General features: G+C 35.0%; 1 protein-coding gene across 3 annotated transcripts in view; it reads left to right on the top strand.

The window, feature by feature from the left end:
* The window catches only part of NT5C2 (5'-nucleotidase, cytosolic II), an 83341-nt gene that overhangs the window by 11887 nt on the left and 47271 nt on the right, over positions 1-24183 (top strand). For 2 of the 3 annotated variants that reach the window (XM_069460131.1, XM_069460130.1), the window contains exon 2: positions 7678-7798. In XM_069460131.1, the coding sequence (XP_069316232.1) occupies positions 7698-7798 (101 nt within the window). In that variant the 5' untranslated portion in view covers positions 7678-7697. Of the gene's footprint in view, positions 1-7677; positions 7799-17634; positions 17738-24183 lie in introns of those variants that run through there. The other variant, XM_069460132.1, reaches the window with a different exon arrangement.

Raw genomic sequence — 24183 nt, 5'->3', positions numbered from 1 at the left:
AATGAAGAGCTAGTTGTTTCAGCACCATTTATTGAAAGGATTATCTTTTCTCCACTAAATTACCTTTGTACTTTTGTCAATAGAATATATATGTTTATGCCTATCTCTGGAATCTCTGTTCTATTGATCTATTTGTCTTTACACCAATACCACAGTGTTTTGATTGTGTAGGTTTATAATAAAGCTTGAAGTCAGGTAGTTTGTCTTCCAAATTCTTTTTAAAAGTTCTTTTAGTTATTTTGGGTCTTTTGCATTTCCATATGAATTCTAGAATAACATTGTTAGTTTCTACAAAAAAGCCTGCTGGATTTTGATTAGGATTGTAATGAATTTGTGATAATTGACATATTAACAGTATTAAGTCTTATAATCCATGAGCATAGTCTCATGGAGCAGTATCTCTCCATTTTTGTCCTTCATTTTACTCAGTAATGTTTTGAAATTTTCAGTGTACAGCTTGTGCTCATCTTTGTCAGATTTATGTATAAGTATTCATATTCTGATGCTATTGCAAGTGGTACTTAACATTTTTAAATTTTTGATTGTTTTTTTGCATTAGTAGTGTATATAGAAACAGTTAATTTTTGTTTGTTGCTCCTGTGTCTAATAGCTTTGCCAAACTCAATTAGTTCTAGTAGCTTTTTATAGATTGTTTGATTTTCTACATAGATGGATAATGTCATTTGCAAATAAAAACAGTTTTACCTCTTTCTTTTCTATCTCGTTGTCTTTTATTTTCTTTCTTTTGTCTGATTGTACTGGCTGGAACAGAACCTTCAGTACAATGTTGAATAGAAGTGGTGAGAGTGTAAATTTCTGTCTCATTCAGGAACACACCCTGTCTTTCACCTTTAGTATGATGTCACCTGTAACATTCTGGTAGATATTCTTCATCAGATTAAGGAAGTTCCCTTTTATTACTAGTTTGGTGAGAGTTTTTATCAGGAATACATGTTGGATTTTGTCTTATACTTTCTCTGTATCTGTTGAGATGATCATACTGTTTTTCAATCCACTAATGTGGTGAATTAATTACATTGACTTATTGTCAAATGTTAAATCATCCCTGCATTCCTGGGATCAGCTCTACTTGATTATGATGTGTTATTCTTTTAATATATTGTTAGATTTGATTAGCTAAAATTTTAAGAATTTTTTACATCCATGTTGATTAGCAGTATTTATCTGTTATTTTCTTTTCTTTGTAATGTCTGTGTCTGGTTTTGGTAATCAGACAAATGCTGGCCTTAATAGAAAGAGTTGGAAAGTATTGCCTTTGCTTCAATTTTATGGAAGAGTTTGGGTAGCATTTATATTGCCTTCGTCCTTAAATGTTGGTAGAATTCCCCAGTGAAACCATCTGGGCTTAGAATTTACTTTGTAGGAAGGTTTTAAACTATAGTTTAACTTCCTTACCAGATACTGGGCTAGTCAGGTTATCTGTTTCTTTATGAGTAAGGTTTGGCAGCTAGTTTCTTTCAAGGAATTTGTCCATTAATGTAAGTTTTTAAATTTGTTGCCATAAAGTTTTTATAATGTTCCCTTATTACTTTCTTAATATCTATAGAATCTGTACTGCTGTTACTTCTCTCATCTCTGATGTTTGTAATTTGTGTCTTTTTTTTTTTTTTTCTCTTCAGTGTGGCTTAAAGATTTATCAGTTTGAACCTTTGCAAAGGACCAGCTTTTGGTTTCATTGCTTTTTTTCTATTGGTTTTCTATTTCATTGATTTCTGCTCTGATCTTTATAATTTCCATTCTCCTGCTTGTTTTGGTTATCATTTGCTCTTCTTTGTGTTTGTTTTTTTATTTTTGGAGAAAAGGTCTCACTCTGTCGTTGGAGTGCAGTGGCACTGACATAGCTCACTGTAATCCTGGGCTCAGGTGATCCTCCTGCCTCAGCCACCCAAGTAGCTGGAGATACAGGTGCACACCACCATGCCTGGCTAATTTTTCTATTTTCTGTAGAGATGGGGTCTCGCAGTTTTGCCCACATATTCTCTTATAATCCTTTTTCTTTCTTTTCTCTTTTTTTCTTTTTTTTATTTTTTATTTTTATTTTTTTTTTATTTATTTTTTTTTTTTTGAGACAGAGTCTCACTCTGTTGCCCGGGCCAGAGTGAGTGCCGTGGCGTCAGTCTAGCTCACAGCAACCTCAGACTCCTGGGCTCAGGCGATCCTACTGCCTCAGCCTCCCGAGTAGCTGGGACTACAGGCATGCGCCACCATGCCCGGCTAATTTTTTTGTATATATATATTTTAGTTTTCCATATAATTTCTTTCTATTTTTAGTAGAGACGGGGTCTCGCTCTTGCTCAGGCTGGTCTCGAACTCCTGACCTCGAGCGATCCACCCGCCTCGGCCTCCCAGAGTGCTAGGATTACAGGCGTGAGCCACCGCGCCCGGCCTTTTTCTTTTTTTTAAAGTCTTGCTCTGTCACCCAGGCTGAAGTGCAGTGACCCAGTCACACTTACTGCAGCCTTAAACTCCTGAGCTCAAGTGATCCCCCCACCTCAGCTAGGCGTGCACCACCATGCCTGGCTAATTTTTAAAATTTTTTGTAGGGACAGGGTCTTGCTATGTTGCCCAGGCTGGTCTTTAACTCCTGCCATCAAGGGCTTCTCCTGACTCGGCCTCCCAGAGTGCTGGGATTACTGGCGTGAGCCAACCAGACTCAGCCCCATTTTCTTTCTTTATGGTCTGCAGTAATGTCCCTGTTTTCATCTGGTTATTGATATTTTCATCTTATCTCTTTCCTAGTCAGGCTAGCTAAAGATTTATCAATTTTGTTAGACATTTCCAACAACCAACTTTTGATTTCATTGATCATGTATGTAGTTTTTTTTAATTTTTTATTTTATTCTTGCTCTAATCTCTTTTTTTTTGAGACAGAGTCCCATTCTGCTGCCTAGGCTGGAGTACAGTGGCATGATCATAGCTCACTGCAACACTGAACTGAAGTGATCCTCCCATCTCAGCCTCTTAAGTAGCTGAGACTACAGGTGTGTGCCCCCACACCCAGCTAATTTTTAAAATTTTTTTTGTAGAGGCATGGATCTCACTATATTGGCCAGGCTGGTTTCAAACTCCTGGCCTCAAGCAGTAGTCTGGCCTTGGTTTTCCAAAGTGTTGGGATTATAAGTGTGAGCCACCAAACCTGGCCTCTGCTCTAATCTTTATTTTATTTTATTTATTTTGTTAAGACAGAGTTTTACTCTGTTACCCTTTGTACAGTACAGTGGTGTCATCATAGCTCAGATATAAAGTTATTGATTGGATATGATTTCTTTCTTTTCTTTCCTTCCCTTCCTTTCCTTTCTTTCTTCTTTCCTTTGTTTTTTTTTTTTTTTTTTTTTGAGATAGGGTCTCACTCTGTTGCTGAGGCTAGAGTACAGTGGCATTGTGTTAACTCGCTGCAACTTCAGACTCCTGGGCTCAAGCAGTCCTCCTGCCTCAGCCTCCCAAGTACTTGGGACTACAGGTGCACACCACCATGCCCAGCTAATTTATCTAGTTTTTTGTAGAGACGGAGTCTTGCTATGTTGCCCGGGCTGGACTTGAACTCCTGGGCTCAGGCCATCCTCCTGCCTCAGCCTCTTGAGTAGCTAGGACTACAGGCATGTGCCGCTGCACCCAGCTTCTGGTTACTTTTAGGTATTTTCTCTTTTTCACCGTTTTTTAAGGAAAATGATTTTGATGTGCCTTTGTGTAGTTTTCTTGTGCTTGGCTTTTGTATAGTTCTTTGTGCTTGGGTTTGCTATGTTTCTTGAAGCAGTGGGTTTATAGTTTTCATTAAATTTGGAAAATTTTCACCATTTCTTTAAATTTTTTTTCTGTCTTTCCCTTTGCAGACTTCAATAACACGTATGTTGTACAACTCACTGTTCTATTAAAATTTTTTTAGTCTTTTTCTATTTTAGTTTGAATAGTTTCTATTGTTACGTCTTCAAATTCACTAATCTTTTCTTTAATGTCTAATCTGCTTTTAATCCTATTCATTGTATTTTTCATCTCAAATATTGTAGTTGTCATTTCTAGACATTTGATTTGGGTCTCTTTTTTATCTTTTATGCCCACATTTGACATTTCAGTCATCTGGTTTTTTGAGTATGTGAAATATGTTCAAATATGAATTATGTATTGAATGATGTATTAATGGTATTTGAATTATGAATTATATATTGAATTATGTTCAGTTGTAACTTCTAACAGCTTTGAGTATTAATTCATTTAGTATCATTTATGGGTTTGTTTGAATTGATTTTTCTCCTTTGTCATGGATCCTATTTTCCTGCTTTTCTGAATGCTACTAATTTTTGATTGGATGCTAGCTATTATAAGTTTTACCTTGTAGAATGATGGATATTTTTGTATTTCTATAAATATTCTTGAACTTTGCTTTTTGACATGGTTAAATTACTTGGAAATAGTTTGATCCCTTTGGATCTTGTTTTAATTTCTGTTAGGCAGGACTAGAGCAGTGTTGTTGTTTTTTTTTTTTTTTTTTTTTTGAGACAGAGTCTCGCTTTGTTGCCTGGGCTAGAGTGAGTGCCGTGGCATCAGCCTAGCTCCCAGCAACTTCAAACTCCTGGGCTTAAACGATCCTACTGCTTCAGGCTCCCCAGTAGCTGGGACTACAGGCATGCGCCACCATGCCCGGCTAATTTTTTCTGTATATATTTTAGTTGGCCAGATAATTTCTTTCTATTTTTAGTAGAGACGGGGTCTCGCTCTCGCTCAGGCTGGTCTCGAACTCCTGAGCTCAAACGATCCACCTGCCTCGGCCTCCCAGAGTGCTACGATTACAGGCGTGAGCCACCGCGCCCGGCCTAGAGCAGTGTTTAAATAATTTTGTCCTACTATAGACACAAAACTTTTCTGAGTACTCTGCCTAATGCTATTTAAATGAGAAGTGTTCCATTCTGGCTGTTTGAGACAGAAACTATTCCTGGCCTTATGTGAGCTTCAGGGATTACTCCCTGTAATCCGTTTGGCTGGTTCTTTTTCAGGCCTCAGGTGGTTTCCTTACCCACATGTGCTAATCAATAGACAGATGAAGACTTGAGGGTTTACTTTCTGCAGATTTTAGTTTTTTAAAAATAAAAAGTAGGAGGTAGGCTTTTATGAATACTGTTTGAGATTTTTAAAAATGGGAATGTACCTAAGTCTTTACCAGTAAATGAATTTTATTTCCTATGCTTTACCATATGACTGTAATTGGAGTTGAAGTCTTTTCTAATAGAATCACTCTTCTGATTTCTCTTAATTCATCACAGTTTACCAATTTTATTTGTGATTCATATTTAAACTTATGTAAGATATAGTCCTTATCCAAAAAATACAAATCATTTAGGATTAATCGTATTTCTGTACTTTAAAATTTTTTCCACTTTTTGGGTCCACACAATGGTTTGGATTTTGCTACATGAATTTTTAAAGCAAAAAACCCCTCCAAAACACAAAAATCCAGTCATAGTATATCTAGATTCAGTTATAATAGTCTAGCAAATAACTTTTCTCACATTAATTTTATACTTTAATAAGATTTTAACCATAATTTTTTGAAAGTGCCAGTACTTTTGTCCTATAAATAGTGTTTGGAAATCTTGATTACTTTGAAAACATTACAAACTTAGGTATATATCCAAAAGAATTGAAAACTGGTACTCAATCAAGTATATTACATGCAAGTTCATAGAAGCACTATTCAGAAAATAGCTAAAAAGTGGAAATAGTCCAAATATCCATCAGCAGATGAATGGATAAACAAATTGTGCTGTATACGTATAATGGAGTATTTTCTTCAGTCATTAAAAGGAATGGAGTATCTGATACATTTTTAGATGATCTTTAAAAACATGCTAAGTGAAAGAAGCGAGGCATAAAAATAAAAGGTCGCGGCCAGTTGCAGTGGCTCAGGCCTGTAATCCTAGCACTCTGGGAGGCCAAGGCACGAAGATTGCTTGAGGCCAGGAGACCAGCCTAAGCAAGAGTAAGACCCAGTCTCTAATAGAAAATTAGAAAATAGAAAAATTAGCCAGGTGTGGTGATACATGCTGTAGGTCTGAGCTACTTGAGAGGCTGAGGCAGGAGGATTGCTTGAACCCAGGAGTTGGAGGTTGCAGTGAGTGGTCATTATGCCACGCACTCCAGCCTGGGTGACAGAGCGAGACTCTGTCTCAAAAAAAAAAAATAAAATACAATAAAATTTTGTCACAGATTTTATGATTCCATTTATACAAAATATCCAGAATAGTTAAATCCATAGAGACAGAGCCCAGATTGGTGGTTGCCAGCGGAGGTGGGAAGGGCATAGTGGGGAGAAACTGCTTAATGAATAAGGGGTTTTACTTTGGAGTTATAGAAATATGTTGAAACCAGAGGGAATTGGTGGTTGAACAATATTCTGAATGTACTAAATGCCACTGACTTGTTCACTTTAAAGTGGTTAATTTTCTCAATTGAATTTCTCATAGGTTTCTTTAATAAGTTATTACTTTAAAAAAGCTACAAAGGTGGTTTATTTAAAAATTGATTTAATATTATAAATGATGTTAGCATGTTCTAAATGGGAAATAACTTAGGTTCCAGATGTTCTTAACAAATACTGGTATATTAAATAAAATGTTAATAAACTTAATTCTAAAGGGATATTTTTCATCCTTTTTTTATTTTTTTTATTTTTTTGAGACAATCTCGCTTTGTTGCCCAGGCTAGAGTGTCGTGGCATCAGCGTAGCTCACAGCAGCCTCAAACTCATGGGCTCAAGCAATCTTCCTGCCTCAGCCTCCCGAGTAGCTGGGACTGCAGGCATGTGCCACCATGCCCGGCTAATTTTTTCTGTATATGTTTTTAGTTGTCCATATGATTTCTTTCTATTTTTTTAGTAGAGACAGGGTCTCGCTTTTGCTCAGGCCGATCTCAAACACCTGAGCTCAAATGATCCACCCGCCTCGGCCTCCCAGAGTGCTAGGATTACAAGCGTGAGCCACCGGGCCCGGCCTATTTTTCATCTTTATTTAAAACTATTTATAGATGAAAACTTCAAATCAAGTGAAACCTAAGAATACCCTATTTGTGAAAGTACTTAAAACAAAGGCACTCAGCTACCTATCTTGTTTAGATGTTTATCCTAATTAGATGAAATGTTTTAACATTTCTTCTTTTAGTTCATAGTGTGTATTACCAACTGAAAAATAATTTATTACTGAAAAATATAAAAGCATGAAATAATTACAAATCAAACATTCATTACTTATATTTGTGCCACCCATTGGCTGAGGTTAGAATGTTGATCAGAATTTAAAAGTTGCTTACTACACACATTTTAAAAATATGTATTTACTTAAAATTATATATTTTTACAAACCAGTAGTCTCAGTGCCTTTTCTGAAATCTAGGATTATAGTTAGCAATTATTAGCAGCTATGCTTAATTATTATATTTGGAAGTATATGTGATATTTCTGGGTAGAAATGACCATATGGAATTATTTTTGTAAATTTACATAATTTAGAAGTGTCAGTGTAATTTTCAGTATATTTACCATGTTCAGTATGTTTTAATAGGTAATTAATTGTGTTAGGCAGTTTCCAAGCTAGAATTTTTCTAATAGTTTTAACAATCAGATATCAGATGCCAATATTAAGCTACTAAATTACTGATTTTCTTTTCTAGAATTCAGCCATATAATTAAAATGACAACCTCCTGGAGTGATCGGTTGCAGAATGCAGCAGATATGCCTGCTAACATGGATAAGCATGCTTTGAAAAAGTACCGTAGAGAAGCCTATCATCGGTAAGTATTTTTGTATATTTAATCCTCAAAACAGCTCTGTAAAGTGGGCAATTATTATCTTCATTTTAAAGGTGATGAAATTAACGTATGGAGAAATTGGGTAATTTACCCCAGATCACATAGCTAGTTTGTGATTAATAAAAGTCCTTAGGAGAAGGAAGTCTTCAGTTGGTAGAAAATTGCACCTAAGTTAGTAAGAATGAAATTCTTAATTGGCATTTACTCACAAACTGATTATAATTTTCAAAAAGATTTTAAAAATTGTATCTACTGACTACTATGTGTTAGATTGAATGTGGGTAACTCTGGGCATTAGCAAAGTTTTCTTGTTTAGACTAATACTTTCTCTAAGTCATTTTTTCATTAAACGTTTAAATCGTATTTTCTTTTTACTTATCACTTTTTATAGATTCAGTTAAATGCCTGCTTTTACCCAAATCTTAAGTAACTAAGATACTTGGAAGTAGGTAGTGTATTTAGAAATCATTAATTTTAGGCAGAAGTTAGAAGTTTACATTTTCAGTGAATTTGTAGGATAGAAAGATCTGGGCACTACAAGAACCATCTCTACTTCCCACTGCAGGAAAACCCAGGATAAGTATAGTTGCTGGTATATTGGCAGTGCTAAAAAGTTGCATGGGAACTTCAGAAAGCCTAAAACAACTCATAATCACTTAGCTGTTTCTGAGCTAGAGGAAAGATGAAATGAATATCACTCTTAAAGTCTTACTGGAAAAATGGTTAAACTAGTTTATGTAGGTATGTTTTTGTAAGCAGACAAAATAATAATTTTGAGTCCACTCTTCTCTGTGTAGGAAGGCTAGTCAGAATTAGGTTGAGTCCACTCTTCTCTGTGTAGGAAGGCTAGTCAGAATTAGGTAACATTTTACTGTTTCAGTAAGTATTAATATTTTGAAGAAGATAGTGACTTGGTATTGAGTGTTTGAAAAGTTAATTATTCTATCAATAGTTGGTTTTCAAAGTAGGCTGGTGTTAATTTGCCTCATGGTAGGTCACTGTGTGGCGTCTCTAGGTGTTAGGATGCTATTAACTCATTAAACCCTGAAGAAGTGAAAACATTTCAGGTTCCTATCAAGACTCAAAATCAATCAGTGAGTACTAATGATCCTCTTCTGTGTGTGAGACTTGTTGCCAGCTACAGCATTTTAAAATGTAAAATGGAATGTTTATGTGTGTCTATGTAAATAAAACAACATACACATTTGGAAGAGATTATGTTATCTAGAGAGGTATTCTGTACTTTCTGTTCAATTATTTGCTTAGTCTTTATGCTATAAAGTATACGTTTGGTTAGGATGTAACATTTTTAGCAGTGGAAACAAAGGCTAGAATTATGTAACAAAGGAGAGATCACCTCATAAACATCCTAATTGTATTTAATACATGTCATAGCCTGAATGTACTTCTGACTCATTTGGAATGGTATTTCCTGGAAGATTTTAGTTGGGCTCTGCACCCTACAGCATTTACATAGTAAATGCAATCTGAAACAATAGAAGCAAAAAAAGCATCATCAAGGGTTTGAATTTTTAGATCATTCAGAAAAAAATTTTAATATAGAAAAATTGGGGCCGGGCATGGTGGCTCACACCTGTAATCCTAGCACTCTGGGAGGCCAAGGCGGGAGGATCGCTTGAGCTCAGGAGTTTGAGACCAGCCTCAGCAAGAGCAAGACCCTGTCTCTACTGAAAATAGAAAGAAACTAGCCAGACAACTAAAAGTGGAAAAAATTAGCCATGCGTGGTGGTGCAGACCTGTAGTCCTGGCTACTTGGGAGGCTGAGGCAGGAGGATCACTTGAGCCCAGGAGTTTGAGGTTGCTGTGAGCTAGGCTGATGCCACGGTACTCTAGCCCAGGCAGAAGAGTGGGACTCTATCTAAAAAAAAAGAAAAATTGGGTTCTTGTACTCTTGCAAGTATTTGCTTCAAAGAAATTATATATCCATTTTTTACTAATACATTGACAAAAATGTATATATTTATGGTATATAACATGATGTTTTAAAATATGTATATATTGTTAAATGGCTAAATCAAGCTAATTAACATGCATTGCCTCACATACTTATCATTTTTTTGTGATAACATTAAAATTTACTCTCCTAGCAGTTTTCAAGTATACAATACACTACTAACTGCAGTCATAATGTTGTATAATACATCTCTTGAACTTACTCCTCCTCTCTAGCAATGTTTGCTTTTGTTAATTAAAAATGTTAAATAGAAACCATTTCGAAGAAATTTATTTTAGTTTTCTAGTTAGGTCAATTTGTAGAATAGTCTGTTTCCAGAGCTTTTTATTAAAAACATTTATTTCTGTAAGTAATTTATCATTGGTTAGGTTAAGCAGACTGTGCTGTGCTGATCGTTATCACAAAGTATACATTGTATATAATGCTTTAGAATTTCCTTTTAGAAGCAGCTAAATATTCTTAGTTAAGTAAATAAGCATCTAACTTCTAGCTTTTTTCTTGCTTAATACTGGTCTTCTAAATTTCAATATGGAAATGATGGTCATGTGTCATTATTTAAGAAACTGGCCTTTAGAATGTATGACTGTTCCTCCTCTATTTCCTTATTGTGGTTGTTTAGTTTTATGGGCTGAGGATAGTCATCAGACCAAACCTATCATTGGAATGTTTTGCCATATGGTCAGAATGTAGGCTGAGCTGCTTAGATGTCATTGTGACCTGAAGGAGGCAGGTTAGAAAATTATCTCTTATATAGTTCTTTGTTGAACACCTAGATTGTGATAGTAATCAATACAGATCAGAATTTGTATTTACCAAATCCAGGAATGGAACAATTAGATTTTTCATCTGCTCGCCACATTGACTGTGCCCAAGATGCTGAAGTCAGGTATTTGGTTTTATCCTTTTAAAGTTCTGATGATTATAGTACAGCAGAATTTCTGTGACATTGAATTGACTTTTTTTTCTATAAACACAGCTTGTGAATTTGGCAGTGGTTTTTATCATGTTAAACTAAAATTTGATAAGTAATTAGGCTTGTGAATTTTTGTTTTAACCAGTCTTTTGCCTTATTTTAAAAGACTTTGCAATTGCCATACCTTTAAAGTTCTTTAAAGACCTTTGTATATTTATCTGAAATTTGTGTTTATCTGAAATTTTTTTAAAATTGCAACTTAGGCCTCCAAAGCCATACCAATCTTTATTTAAACTATTGAATAATGTTTTCTTTTCAAATTGAAGTAAATTTATTATATGTGTTTAAGGAGTGAAAAGGAATTTGTGTACATATAAAAAATAATTTTGTAGTCCCTATAGCTTGGCACACTAACAGAGTTAGAAATGTTTATGATGACTTATTTTAAACTCAGACTAAAAGCAGGTATCAGGTTATATGCAGACAAATATGGCCAGGTTAATAAATTTTAATTTCTTTCTCTCTTAACCATATATGGATATCACATGAATGTAATTTAGCTTTTTTAATTTTGTCATTAACCAAGCTGAATAAACTATCATTTTAGTATGAGTTCAAATATTCAAATGAATAAACTATTAACATTTCCATAGCCATTTTATAAGTTGAAAATTATGTGGAAAATATAGGTCCTCAGGAATTCTAAGGAGCCATATTCCTTAAATAATATGCATATGGGATATATCTCGTCAGAATAAAAAGAGTGAGGTAGAGCATCAAAACTGTTAAAACTTTTTTTTAGTATATATTTCTAATTCTTTGGTTAGTGTTTCCCATTCCTAAGGAATGACAAGTGAGGATTCAGAAACTAGTAATATATTTTTTAGCTTATTTATTTCCTCCCCCAAAACATTCTATGGTTGGAATACTATTCAGCAGTAAAAAGAAGTAAACTATTGATACATGTAACAACTTCAGTAAATTTGAAGAAAGTTATGCTGAGTTAATAAAGCCAATCTGAAAAGGTTATGTAGTGTATGTTTCCATTTCTATAATATTCTTTTTTTTTATTTTGAGACAGAGTCTTGCTCTGTCACCTGGGCTAGAGTGGTGTGGCATCAGCCTACCTCAAAGCAACCTCAAACTCCTGGGTTCAAGCTATCCTCCTCCCTCGGCCTCCTGAGTAGCTGGGACCACAGGCGTGCGCCACCACACTTGGCAAATTTTTTCTATTTTTAGTAGAGATAGGGTCTCTCTCTTGCCCAGGCTGGTCTCAAACTCCTGACCTCAAGCAATCCTCCTGCCTTGGCCTCCCAGAGTGCTAGGATTACAGGCATGAGCCACTGCGCCCGGCCTCTATAACATTCTTAAAATGACAAAATTATAGAGATTGAGAACAGATTAGTGATTGCCAGGGGTGGGTGGAGCAAAGAGGTGAGTGCAGCTATAAAATGGTAGCACAAGGAATCCTTGTGATGGAACTGTTTTGTATCTTGACTCTAGTGGTGGTTATCAGTCTCCATACACACAGACACACACACACACACACACACACACACACGAGTGCAAGTAAAACTGGTGAAATCTGAATAAGATTGTAAATCACGTCAATGTCAATTTCCTGTGCTGTGATATTCCGCTATAGGTACACAAGATTTTCCTGTTGCAGGAAACTGGGTGAAGTGTACATGGAATCTCTGTATTATTTCTTACTACTGCATGTGAATCTACAATTATTTCAAAATAACATTTAATTTAAAAAATTCAGTGACATACTTTTTTTTTTTATCACAGGCATTCCTTGTCTATTTTAGCTACAAGTTGCTCTTTATTATAATGTGCAGTGATATTACATCATGGAGTACAAATTCTTTAAACTTTTTATTGTTCAGAAGAAGGTATTAGATCCTAAAACATTCTTGCTTTGTTTCTTTACCACCATTCATTCCCTCTGTGCTTCTTCCGAAAACAATATGCCTAAAACTAAAATGAAAAAGAAAAGTGGTGATATTGGTGGAATGGAAGAGAAAGAATAAAAGCAAGGAGATCTTAGGCTCAGTGAATTCCTGTAATAAAAATCTCACGTTTAGGAAATGTTATTAATATTTAGATGACATATTTTACCTTAAAGGGTGTGGCTTCTTTTATTCAATATAATGTCTGAGAGATAGATTCATCCGTGTTTTTGTGTATGTCAGTAATTTTTTCTTTTTTTATTACTATGTGGCATTTTATTGTATCATTAGCTACTTTGGAAAACAGTTTGGCAGTTTGTTTTTTTTTCCCCCTTTTTTTTGAGACAGGGTCTCAGTCTGTTGCCTGGGCTAGAATGTAGTGGCATCATCATGGTTCACTGCAACCTCAAATTCTTGGGCTCAAGTGATCCTCATTCCTTGCCTCCCAAGTAGCTGGAACTACAATGTGCATTACCACACCTCGCTAGTTTTTATTTTTTATAGGGACTAGGTCTTGCTGTGTTGCTCAGGCTGGTCTCAAACTCCTGAGCTTAAGTAATCCTCCCGCCTTGGCCTCCCAAAGTGCTGGGATTACAGGTGTGATCCACCGCATCTGGCCAGAAGTTTCTTATAGAAACTTTATCCCATGATCCAGCAATTCCACTTCTAGATACTTACCCTAGAGAAATGAAAACTTAAATTTACACAAAAAACTGTATGTAATAATGTTTATAGTATCTCTTATTTATAAGTACTCAAAACTGGAGACAGCCCAAATGTCCTTCAAGAGGTAAATGTGTAAACAAAATATGGTATATTTACACAATGGAATGTAACTTAGGTAAAAGAATTCACTAGTGATACATACAGCAACTTGGAGGACTCTCAAAGACATAATCCTGAGTCAGAGAAGCCAGTGTTCTCCAACAGTAACATCTAGTCTGATTCCATTTATGTGACATTCTCAAAAAGACAAAACTATAGTGATGGAGAACAAATTGGTGGGTTCTACAGTTGGTGGAAGAAGGGAAGTGTGACTACAAAAGGATAGCAGGAGAGTTTTTTGGATTGATGGAACTGTTTTATTCCAGATTGTGGTGGTTAATATGTGAATCTATGTGTTAAAAACTCATAGAAATGTACACCCAAAAGAGATCAATGTTAATATTACTATATTTTAATTTTGAAAAAATAAGGATAAGGATAATGATTCTCTAAACATTCTTGAATATGTCTTTTTGTGGATATATGCACTCATTTCTCTTGCTTTCTACCTAGGAATGTAATTGCTGGGCCATAGGGTAAGCGTGTGTTTAGTTTTAGTAGATATTGCAAAATAGTTTTCCCAAATGGTTGCTCTGCTTTATAGTTCCACCTACGGTGTATGAGAGTAGTGTCACCAGCAATAATCTTTTGAATTGTATATTTAATTTAAAAGTTATTGTACACATGTAGTGACATCTACTTTTGGTTTTTTTTTTTTTTTTTTTTGGAGACAGAGTCTCACTCTGTTGCCCAGGCTAGAGTGAGTGCCGTGGCGTCAACCTAGCTCACAGCAACCTCAAACTCCTGAGCTCAAGCGATCCTCCTGTCTCAGCCTCCCGAGTAGCTGGGACTACAGGCATGCACCACCATGCCCGGCTAATTTTTTTTTTTCTATATATATATTTTTAGCTGTCCATATAATTTCTTTCTATTTTTAGTAGAGATGGGGTCTCGCTCTTGCTCAGGCTGGTCTCGAACTCCTGAGCTCAAACGATCCGCCCACCTCGGCCTCCCAGAGTGCTAGGATTACAGGCGTGAGCCACCGCGCCCGGCCTACTTTTGGTTTTAATTTATATTTTTCTGATGAATAATTAGGTTGAACACCTTCATATCTTAAGTAGCCATTTGGAGATCTTTTGTGACTTGCCTATTCAAGCTGCTTGCTAATTGTGTTGTCTTTTTTCCCTATTGATTTGTGGAAGGTCTGTGTGTATATATGTGTATGTGTGTGTTTTTTTTTTAAATAACAGCTTTATTGAGGTATAATTCACATAATATAAAATAGGAAGTGTACAATTCAGTGGTTTTTAGTATATCAACAAACTTATGCAACCATTACTATTGTCTAATTCCAGAACATTGTCATCACCCAGAAAAGAAACCCCATACTCTTCTGTCCCTAGACCCTAGAAACCACTAATTTACTTTCTGTCTCTATGAAATTGCCTATTCTGGACATTTCATATAAATGGAATCATACAATGTATGGCCTTCTGTGTCTGTCTTCTTTCACTTAGCGTGTTTTCAAGGTTCATCTGTATTGTAACATATCTCAGTACTTCATTACTTTTTATTGTGAGATAATACTCCATTGTATGGATATACCATATTTTGTTTTTCTGTTGATCTGTTGCCTAACATTTGGGTTGTTTCCACTTTTTGCTATTATGAATAATGCTACTATGAACATTTGTGTGCAGTTTTATGTGGACATTTCTTTTGGGTATATGTCTAGGAATGGAATTTGCTAAGGTTTATGGTTACTTTATTTTTAACTTATTGAAGAATTGTCAAATTGTTTTCTAATGTGAGCGCATCATTTTACATTCCATTTAGCAGCGTATAAAGGTTCTAGTTTCTCTACATCTTCATTATACTTGTTTTGATTTGTCTTTTTTTTTTTTTGAGACAGAGTCTTGCTCTGTTGCCCAGGCTAGAGTGAATGCCGTGGCGTCAGCCTAGACCACAGCAACGGCAAACTCCTGGGCTTAAGTGATCCTTCTGCCTCAGCCTCCCGAGTAGCTGGGACTACAGGCATGTGCCACCATGCCCGGCTAATTTTTTCTATATATATTTTTAGTTGTCCATATAATTTCTTTCTATGTTTAGTAGAGACGGGGTCTTGCTCTTGCTCAGGCTGGTCTCGAACTCCTGAGCTCAAACGATCCACCCGCCTTGGCCTCCCAGAGTGCTAGGATTACAGGCGTGAGCCACCGCGCCCGGCCTACAGTGTCAGTTTTTTAAAAAAACAAAACACCTCATCCTGTGTTTTAATGAGACTCAGCCAAGAGGGTATAGGTGCACCTCTCTGTTGTGCCTATCTCTAATACTACGATTACACGCTACTTTTTAACTGCTTTTGAATGGGCCTTCTCCACTAGACTTTGAGCTCATTAGAAATCAAGGACTGCCATATTTATCTCAGTATGACTGGTACCTGACACGTAGACATTCATTAAATATTTGTAGAATGTATGCATGAAGTTTGAAAGAGCTAATCATCTTTAGACAATGCCTTAACCTTTTGCATAGGAGGCTCCTGTAAGCGTGTACCCTCTGCTCAAGTGAGAATTTTTGTTTTCCTTTCTCTTTGCCAGTAATAAAGGCTTAAAATAGTAATTACATTTATTTCCACCACACTGAGCTGTGATACCACAGCTGAAAATCCAAGGAATCCATGGGAAGTTGGCACTCTAAAAGATTAGATCATTTTTCCATATTCAGTTTGTATTCTTGTAATTGTGGAATTTGGTTTGACAATAATCAATGGAAGTCCTTCATATTCATGTAAAATGTGAGATTTAGATTTAAAAAAAAAAGTATTTCCTAAGACATTCATCTTGAAGAGACCCACAAAAAAAAGAAAAAACAAAACAAAAAACTTGAAGTCAGGAGTTCCGAGACCAAGAGATATATTAGTGAGGTAATGCTTGACAATCTAGTTCCTTTTCCTGTCCCTCTATGCTCAAATTACAATAGTTCTTTGAGTGCTTACATATGACAGACAACAACTCTACCAGATGTTATCTCCCTTCTGTAGATTAAAAAGCTCAGGTTTAGGTTAAGTAACTTATTCAAGATTTCAAACCTACAAAGCAGAGGAGCTGGGATTTAAACTTAGTTGTTCCAATGTTCATTCTCTTTCCATTACACCATGCTGCTTTTCTAAATAAATTGAAAATAATTTTATTTTCAATCAATAGTTTTATTTTCAATTTAGTATTTAATAGTGCTTTTAATTGTTGACTAAACGTTTTAATAAATAATAGAAACCTTATGGTAAGATATTCAGGTAATATTTAAGGAGATAAAGATTTTTTAAAATTTAAGTTTTAATTCATGTAGTATTTCTTTAAGGTATGTATGTTTTATTTTTAACTTGAATCACCACTAGGAGGACTTATTTGCCATCTCAGTGTTCTTAGACTTTAGTAGATTTGTTTATTCCTTCCCCTGTTGCATAATCCCTATGCATTATATTGGTCAGGAGGCAGGAATGTTGCAGATGTTTTTCTTTCAAACCTCAACTGGCTCTGGGCTTTGGAATTAACCTTTAGAATGTTCTCGATTTATCCCCCATATGCCAAAGATCTGTAAATATCTTTTCACATGAGCTGAAATTTTCAGGCGATAGAGTGAAATATTTGTGAACACAGATGTTTTCTTAAAAGCAGTTAATGAAATCTGAAAAAAAGACCTCAGTGTGGAAATACTTTAGGTTTCTCCTGTAATATGATCGGTACTAAATACTTCCTTCTCTTTGTAGTTCACATTGTTCATTTTGTAAGGGAGGAAATAACTAAACTGATAATTAAAACATAAAATTATTTATCCTGCTCCCCTCCTCACCCCCCCCCAGAGTAAACTAAAAATGATTTTGACCTACCAGGGTTGCTGGATTCTGTGAAACTCACATTGTTTGCGTACTGTTGGAGGGCCTCATTAGGGGGTAAATTTGCTTTTTCTGTGTTTGCCAGTAACGTCCCTGTCTCTTACGGGAACTTACCATTTGGATTGTCTCCTTCGTTAACTAGCCAGTCTTAAACAGTTCAGTCCATTAGTTATTTTTCTTGGTTGCCAATTTTTTTCCTATTATTCTTACGTTTTCAAGTATTTAAAGCTGAGAATATTGGTCACCGAGATATTGCCTAGTTAGGGTTCGGCATTGTGCCCGAATTTGTTGGGCCTCTCAGGGCCTGAGTTCTCTGTGCTTTAACAAATGAGCTACAGTTCTCAAGAGATCAGTGAAGCTTGTTTGTTGATCCTGTATTCTCATCCAGAGGAAGTAGATCTTTGAGAATGTCTAAGGAAGGGTGAGTTGTTTATTCTTTCTTGCATTTTTCTCAGTGAAGAGGTATCATCTGAATGAATTAGAAGATTAATAAGCAATCCTGCCAGTCGGAGAATGGAGGTGGAGGCAGAGATATTCAGCCCAAAGCGTATAGTGTTTCATGTGTAATCTAATGTAAAGTTATTATTGCTGTTTTCAGAGACAGCATTGAGGATGGCTAATCTTAATAGGAATTTAGTAAGATATAAGTATTTTGTTTACCCTGTGGCAAACTCATTTTTTTTTTTAGTAGAATGTATTTATGAAGATTGGAAGTAAACAGTGGTGGTTTACCAAAGAATTGAGGGAAGTTTAAAAATTCAAAGGCATTTTAAAATAAATTGTAACTTTAGAAATGGTGTGAAGGATTTAGTGAAAAGCAGCCTGTGATTTTGTTTCTTTCTGGGAAACGTAGGCAAAAAATAACTAGAGCAGAATTCCCTATTCTTCTTTGCTTTGTAATATAAAATAGTTCTGTGTTAGGGTTTTATTGTTTTTATATTACTTTCTCTTATGCTTCAGAGTCTGAATTATTACTAATTCTCTTTTTGTGACTACTCTAAGTGACAGATTAATGATTGCATATTGTTCATTATTTCATGTCTAGCCTTCAAACATAATTATACCTGATTAATATTGCCTTTGATAAAATAGGACATAGATCTCTCAAAAAAATCTTTAAAAGTACAGTAAAATTTTAATTTTGATATTCTAGAAGATACTAAAACTTTTTCTAGTTCCTTTGTTCTATAAGAAATTTTGGAGTGGTTCCAGAACCTTGTGCTTGTAATTTCTTTTAATCTAATCATGTATTGATTATGAGAAAAATAAAATTGGCTTACTTTATTGCTATTTTAAACTCCTTATTGAATAAAGAGAACAACCAGGGATATAAATAATTTTAGACCTCTCAAGACATCACTAGAATTTTGAGGTTTGTTTTAAATGTGAAAATTAAGAAAGGACTTCCTATTTAGGGTTGTGTTTTCTTTCCTTCCAGTAGCGGCTGCAAATCAGCAGTTGTTAAACAATTTTTTTGATAAAGACTATTAAAGATGCTGGCATATTTGTCAGTTTTATACACATGGTTATGTGTACAAAGCTAATTTGTTTATAAAGCTAATTTGTAGATTTAAGATGTGTATTTCTAGATGCAGTTAAAATTCTTGGGAAGTAATTAGTACTGATTTTTCCTCCATAGTAAAGCATATGTTAGGCTTGGTTAGTTAGAAAGTTAGAGGGACCTATATAAGGCAAAGGACACTATAAGGGGTGAGATGTTCTTTTAGGTTTATCTCATGCACCTCTGAGGCAATTTCTGTATTGTATGAATAGATAAGGAGCAAGTGAACAAGCAAGTACATGGATTATATAAATAAAATCAGTTAGCTTTTATCTTCTGTGCTGTCTTTAGAAATAAATGAACAAACTTTGTGCTTTGAGAGAAAAGAATTCTTATATTCACTGTTATCATATGTGTGATATTGACATTTAGTACAGTGTATTATCATTCGGTATCAGTGAAATATTTCCCTAATAGTAATAGGGGAAAAGCTTGTTATTAGAGTTCAATCACCAAAAATTTACTTGAGCCTTGTGTAAACTTATACTAATCGAGACAGTGTGGTATTAGTGTAAGTATAGGCATGTAGATCATGAAACCGAATAAGGGAATTCATAAACCTACATATGTATCGTCAGTTTTCAGCAATGAGGTCAAGGTTATTCAGTGGTGAGAGGCTAGTGTTTTTGGCAGATGTGCTGGAACAACTGAACATTTATATTAAAAAAAAATGAATTTTGACCTTTACCTCAAAACATATGTAAAAATAACACAAAATGGATCATAGACCTAAATATAGTCTTTGTGACTTTCATTTAGGTAAGGATTTCTTAGATAAAATACATAAAAAATCATAAGACAAAATTGATATGTTGGGCTTCATCAAAATTTTAAAAAAAACAAACGTCTGCTTTTTGAAAGACATCATTAAGAAAATTTAAAGGCAAGCCACAGAATGAGAGATAATATTCTCAACACATTTATAGCTGATAAAGGACTTGAATCCAGAGTTTAAAAATGAACTCTTATCACACAATAATAAGACAACCCAGTTTAAAAATGGGGAAAATATTTGAATAAATACTTTACAAAAGAGGATATGGCAAATAAACACTTGAAGAGATGCTCTTCATCATCAGTCATTAAGGAAGTACAAATAAAACCACGAGATAACACTACGAGCACATACACTAGAATGGCTAAAATTAAAAACACTCGACAGTGTGGAGCAACTGGAACTCTCATGCATTGCTGATGAGAGTGCAAAATAGAAGAGTTTTGGCAGTGTCTTTTCAAGTTAAGCATATGTTTATCGTATGACTTAGTAATTTCGCTTTTAGATATTTACCCAAGAGAAATGAAAAGATGTGTCCACACAGATTTGTATGTGACTATTCATAGCAGCATTATTTATAATAGTCAAAAACTGGAAATAACCCAAAAGTCCATTAACTGAATGGATAAACAAATTGTGGTATAACCATACAATGGAATACTCAGGAGTAAAAGAGTAAATATACATGCAACAGCATGGATGAATTTCAGAAGTATTATGCTAAGTGAAAGAAGCCAGACACACAAAATAATGTTAGATTCCATTTATGTGAAAACTGTAGTGACAGAAAGCACAGATCAGTGATAGCTTGGGGCCAGAAGTTAAAAGACATGAAGGAATTTTTTTGCGTTGAAGGAAATATTCTACATCTTGATTGTGGTAGTTGTTTCATAAGTGTATACAGGTGTCAAAACTCACCATACTTTCCACTTAAAATGGTTGAATTTTATTTTAGGTAAATTATACCTCAGTAAAGTTGGTGCAGGAATAAGACTTGAGAAGCTCCTCCTCAACTTGCTGATTTAAAGTTTTGTAAATAAAAAGGTCATACATTATTTATATTCAAAGGAATATCTTTGGGAAAATACAGGTGCTCCTAGGATATGTAATGCAGGAAAAAAAATGTAGTCTCTCGAAGTGATCACTTGAGATGCAGGGTCTTGAATAATAAGATAGCAATAACTGAGGTGGGCATTTCAGGTATAGGAAATAGCATAAACAAGGCCTTATGGCTTATTTAGGAAATAGCAAGCAGTTCTCTTTGATTATTAGAACAAAAGGTGCATGATATGAAGCAACATAAGATCAAATGGATTTTGGCTAATGTTGAAAGGTTTTGAACTTTTTGAAGATCCAAGAATTTGTAATTTATTAGTTGGGTAGGTAATAAGCAATGACTAAAGGTTATTAGGTAAGACAGTGACATGATTAGAGATGGACTTTAGGACAGTGCTTCTCAAACTGTGGTGGAGGACCAGTTTATAAAAAAATTTTCCAATCTGTTTCAAACTGATATATTTATAAAATAGAATAAAAATGAATTACTAGAAAAACGAAGAGAAAAATGTAGCCTACATTTTTTATTACATTCAACAAACAAAATTTCCATGTCAAATTGGTATAAAAGTTTCTAAATGCTTGCAGTTTCTGTATGTATCATGTCATGGATTAGTAACAAATGTTCACAGACCAGCATTGGTCTGGGGACCGCACTTTGAGTAGCACTACTTCAAAGTAATTAATTTGGCATCAGTTCAAGGGCAAATGACTGCTGGAGAATTAATGAGGACCCGGACATGTGGTTAGCAGTGTGAATTGAATGGAAGATCTGGATTCCAGAGACATTTGGTAATTTATTTAAAGGTACATGAGATAATTGGATATAGATTTGGGGAGAGGAAACAATCACAAGATAACTAGATTTTAAGCTTGAGTGGGAAAATGGGAGTGGCAATAGCAGAAATGGGAACTAGTTTGGGAATTAGGTTTTCAACAAAAATCCACATTATAGCATTTTTCTATTAAGTAAAAATGTATAATATAAAAAGTCAACCAGGCATGGTGGTGCTTGCCTGTAGTCCCAGCTACTTGGGAGGCTGAGACGGGGCGATCACTTGAACCCAGGAGTTTGAGGTTGCTGTGAGCCAGGCTGACACCACGGCACTCTTGCCCAGGCAACAGAGTGAGACTCTGTCTCCAAAGGAAAAAAAAAAAAAAGGACACATACCATTTGGCTCATAATTTTAATTTGCCCTCTGAAAAATGCACTTGTAACTTTTTCTTTTCTTGATTGTAATAGCAAACTTTGAATGTATAATTACATAAACCCATAATGAAAACAAATGCCCAAGAAGATTTTGTACTTGAATCCTTAGTCTCATTTGTTGTAGTAACTGTTGTTGGGCACTTGGCCAGGAAATTGTGACTCCTAGGCAAGGGGCGGAGTTACAGATAAAGCTCACCATTGCCAAAGAAATTCTATTCCAAATGGATTTGTGTGGAGCAACAGTGATATCCAATGACAAGTTAAATTAGACACAGAGGTGTTTTCTCCAGCACTGTCTCAGAAGATACATGCTATTGAGGGGCCTGATTCAGACTAAACAATCTTTTTGAAGTTAGGTTAAGTCATAAAAAAATTATACTAGGGACTTTAAGAAGAATTTTGTTATGTGACTTCAAGAACTAGTTGACTCAGATAGTTTCACACTTTTACAAAACGGCAACCAGTGACAGATGAGGTAATGCTTTGAATTACAAGTTAAATCTCAAAACCATTAAGAGTTTGCTATTTATAAAATTTCAAGTTAAGTAAATTGCATGTTCATGTTACTTAAGTGTGAAAATATTAGATCCCTATTCTTAAAGCACATTATGTTTTTATTTCTTATGGTTAATATTTATATTGGATAGAGTTTCTTCAAATTTCATGCCTTACTGCAGTGGAATATGATAAAAGCTGTTATATTTGTCTTTGTATTGAAGTCTGTGCCTGGTTTTACAGTGTACCTGTGTGTATCCTAGAGATTATTTCTTTTGTTAATGCTCAGATCTGCAATTTGCAAATGACTTAGTATATTGGAATTTCTGGCTAATGATTGTGTTTTAAAGTTGGATGCTTAGTTCAGTCATGCTTTCTAGGGTGGCAATGTTGCGCTTTTTTTTTAAACCAAGCTTTGGAAAGTTAATTTCACAGATACGTTTAAGCTCCTGAACATAGAGGTGGAGAATGTTCCACTGGTTAATAATTTAGAAATGTGACACAGTAAACTGGCATTGGCAAAGGTACAGTCAAGATCCTTGGACCAATAGAAATTTTTGGATTCCCCAAGGCAAATAAGTCTTTTTGCTTTGAAACATGTGGTGGGGCAGTGAGCCAGTCTTTTAATTGATATAATACCTATTAGTTAATATAATACCTGACACTTTGTTTTGTTATAATCTCAGTGAAGAAGAATAATTAGCTGAGGCCAAGAAATTAGTTTCTCTTGAAGACTATATCCTGGAGACATGGTGTTTCAGGCTCAAGGGTGCCTCTATGCTGAAGTCAATGCATACTTTCAGCATTTGGATGTTTATTATCTTTGTAAACCTTAGCATATGTAGCCACATAACTATATTTGGCTTATTGCAGTTCTCTGTGATGCAGCTGTTCCATTTTGTCATTACAGCTTTGCTTATACACTCTGATATTCATACAACAAATTAGATTTAATTCCATACTGCCCCTCCCCTTATGGCTTATAGTCTAAACAAGGAAAAAAAAAGGAGAGATGAGAATATATGTGAGGTTTTTCTTTTTCATAAACATTATAATAGAAATGAATTGGGGGGAGACAGGTGTGTTGTTTTTTTTTAAAGTTCAGGAATTGCTTTTGTGATTTAAAGTACTTATTTTGAATAAAAATGAAGAGATAAAGTGTATTTGGTGGAAGATCCTCATAGGAAAACATCATATTTCCTAATTTTAGGCATTTATAAAGTCTTTCCTAGCTCTGGTTACTCCCTGAAGAACAGCTTCTATGATGTATGTCACCAAATGGTACCTGCTTTACAGTAGACATTCAATGTGTTGATTGAATAGTTAATGTGACTAAAGAGGAGAGAAATGCAATTCCATATTTAGCAGTGATTATTTTGGCAAAAACGGATTTTCATATTCTTAAACTATGTTATTCCTTGAGTTTATGTGGTTAATAAAGGCACATTGTGATCTTTGTATCCTTTAAAAATATATATTATTTGATAGATTTTCATGGAAGTACAGGATTAATCTTTTTTTCTGGCCAAGAAAGAAATTGGTAAACTACTTGACTGGGATCGTTGATAGTTTCTTTCTACCTTTAACACTGATTGACATTAGCAGAGTCTCTCTCTTGTTTTTTCTTTTCTTTAGACTTAGATCAGGAAGAAATAGCAGTCTCTTTTTTCCTGTGACTTTAGGTGTGCTGGACACCAGCTAGCATCTATGAAAACCAAAGCTATTTCTTTTATTATGTGGTTCCACATACCTTTCTCCTGGATTGTATCA

Source organism: Eulemur rufifrons, chromosome 28, assembly GCF_041146395.1.
Source record: "Eulemur rufifrons isolate Redbay chromosome 28, OSU_ERuf_1, whole genome shotgun sequence".
NCBI classification, from domain to species: domain Eukaryota; kingdom Metazoa; phylum Chordata; class Mammalia; order Primates; family Lemuridae; genus Eulemur; species Eulemur rufifrons.
This window is presented reverse-complemented; position numbering and strand designations above follow the sequence as displayed.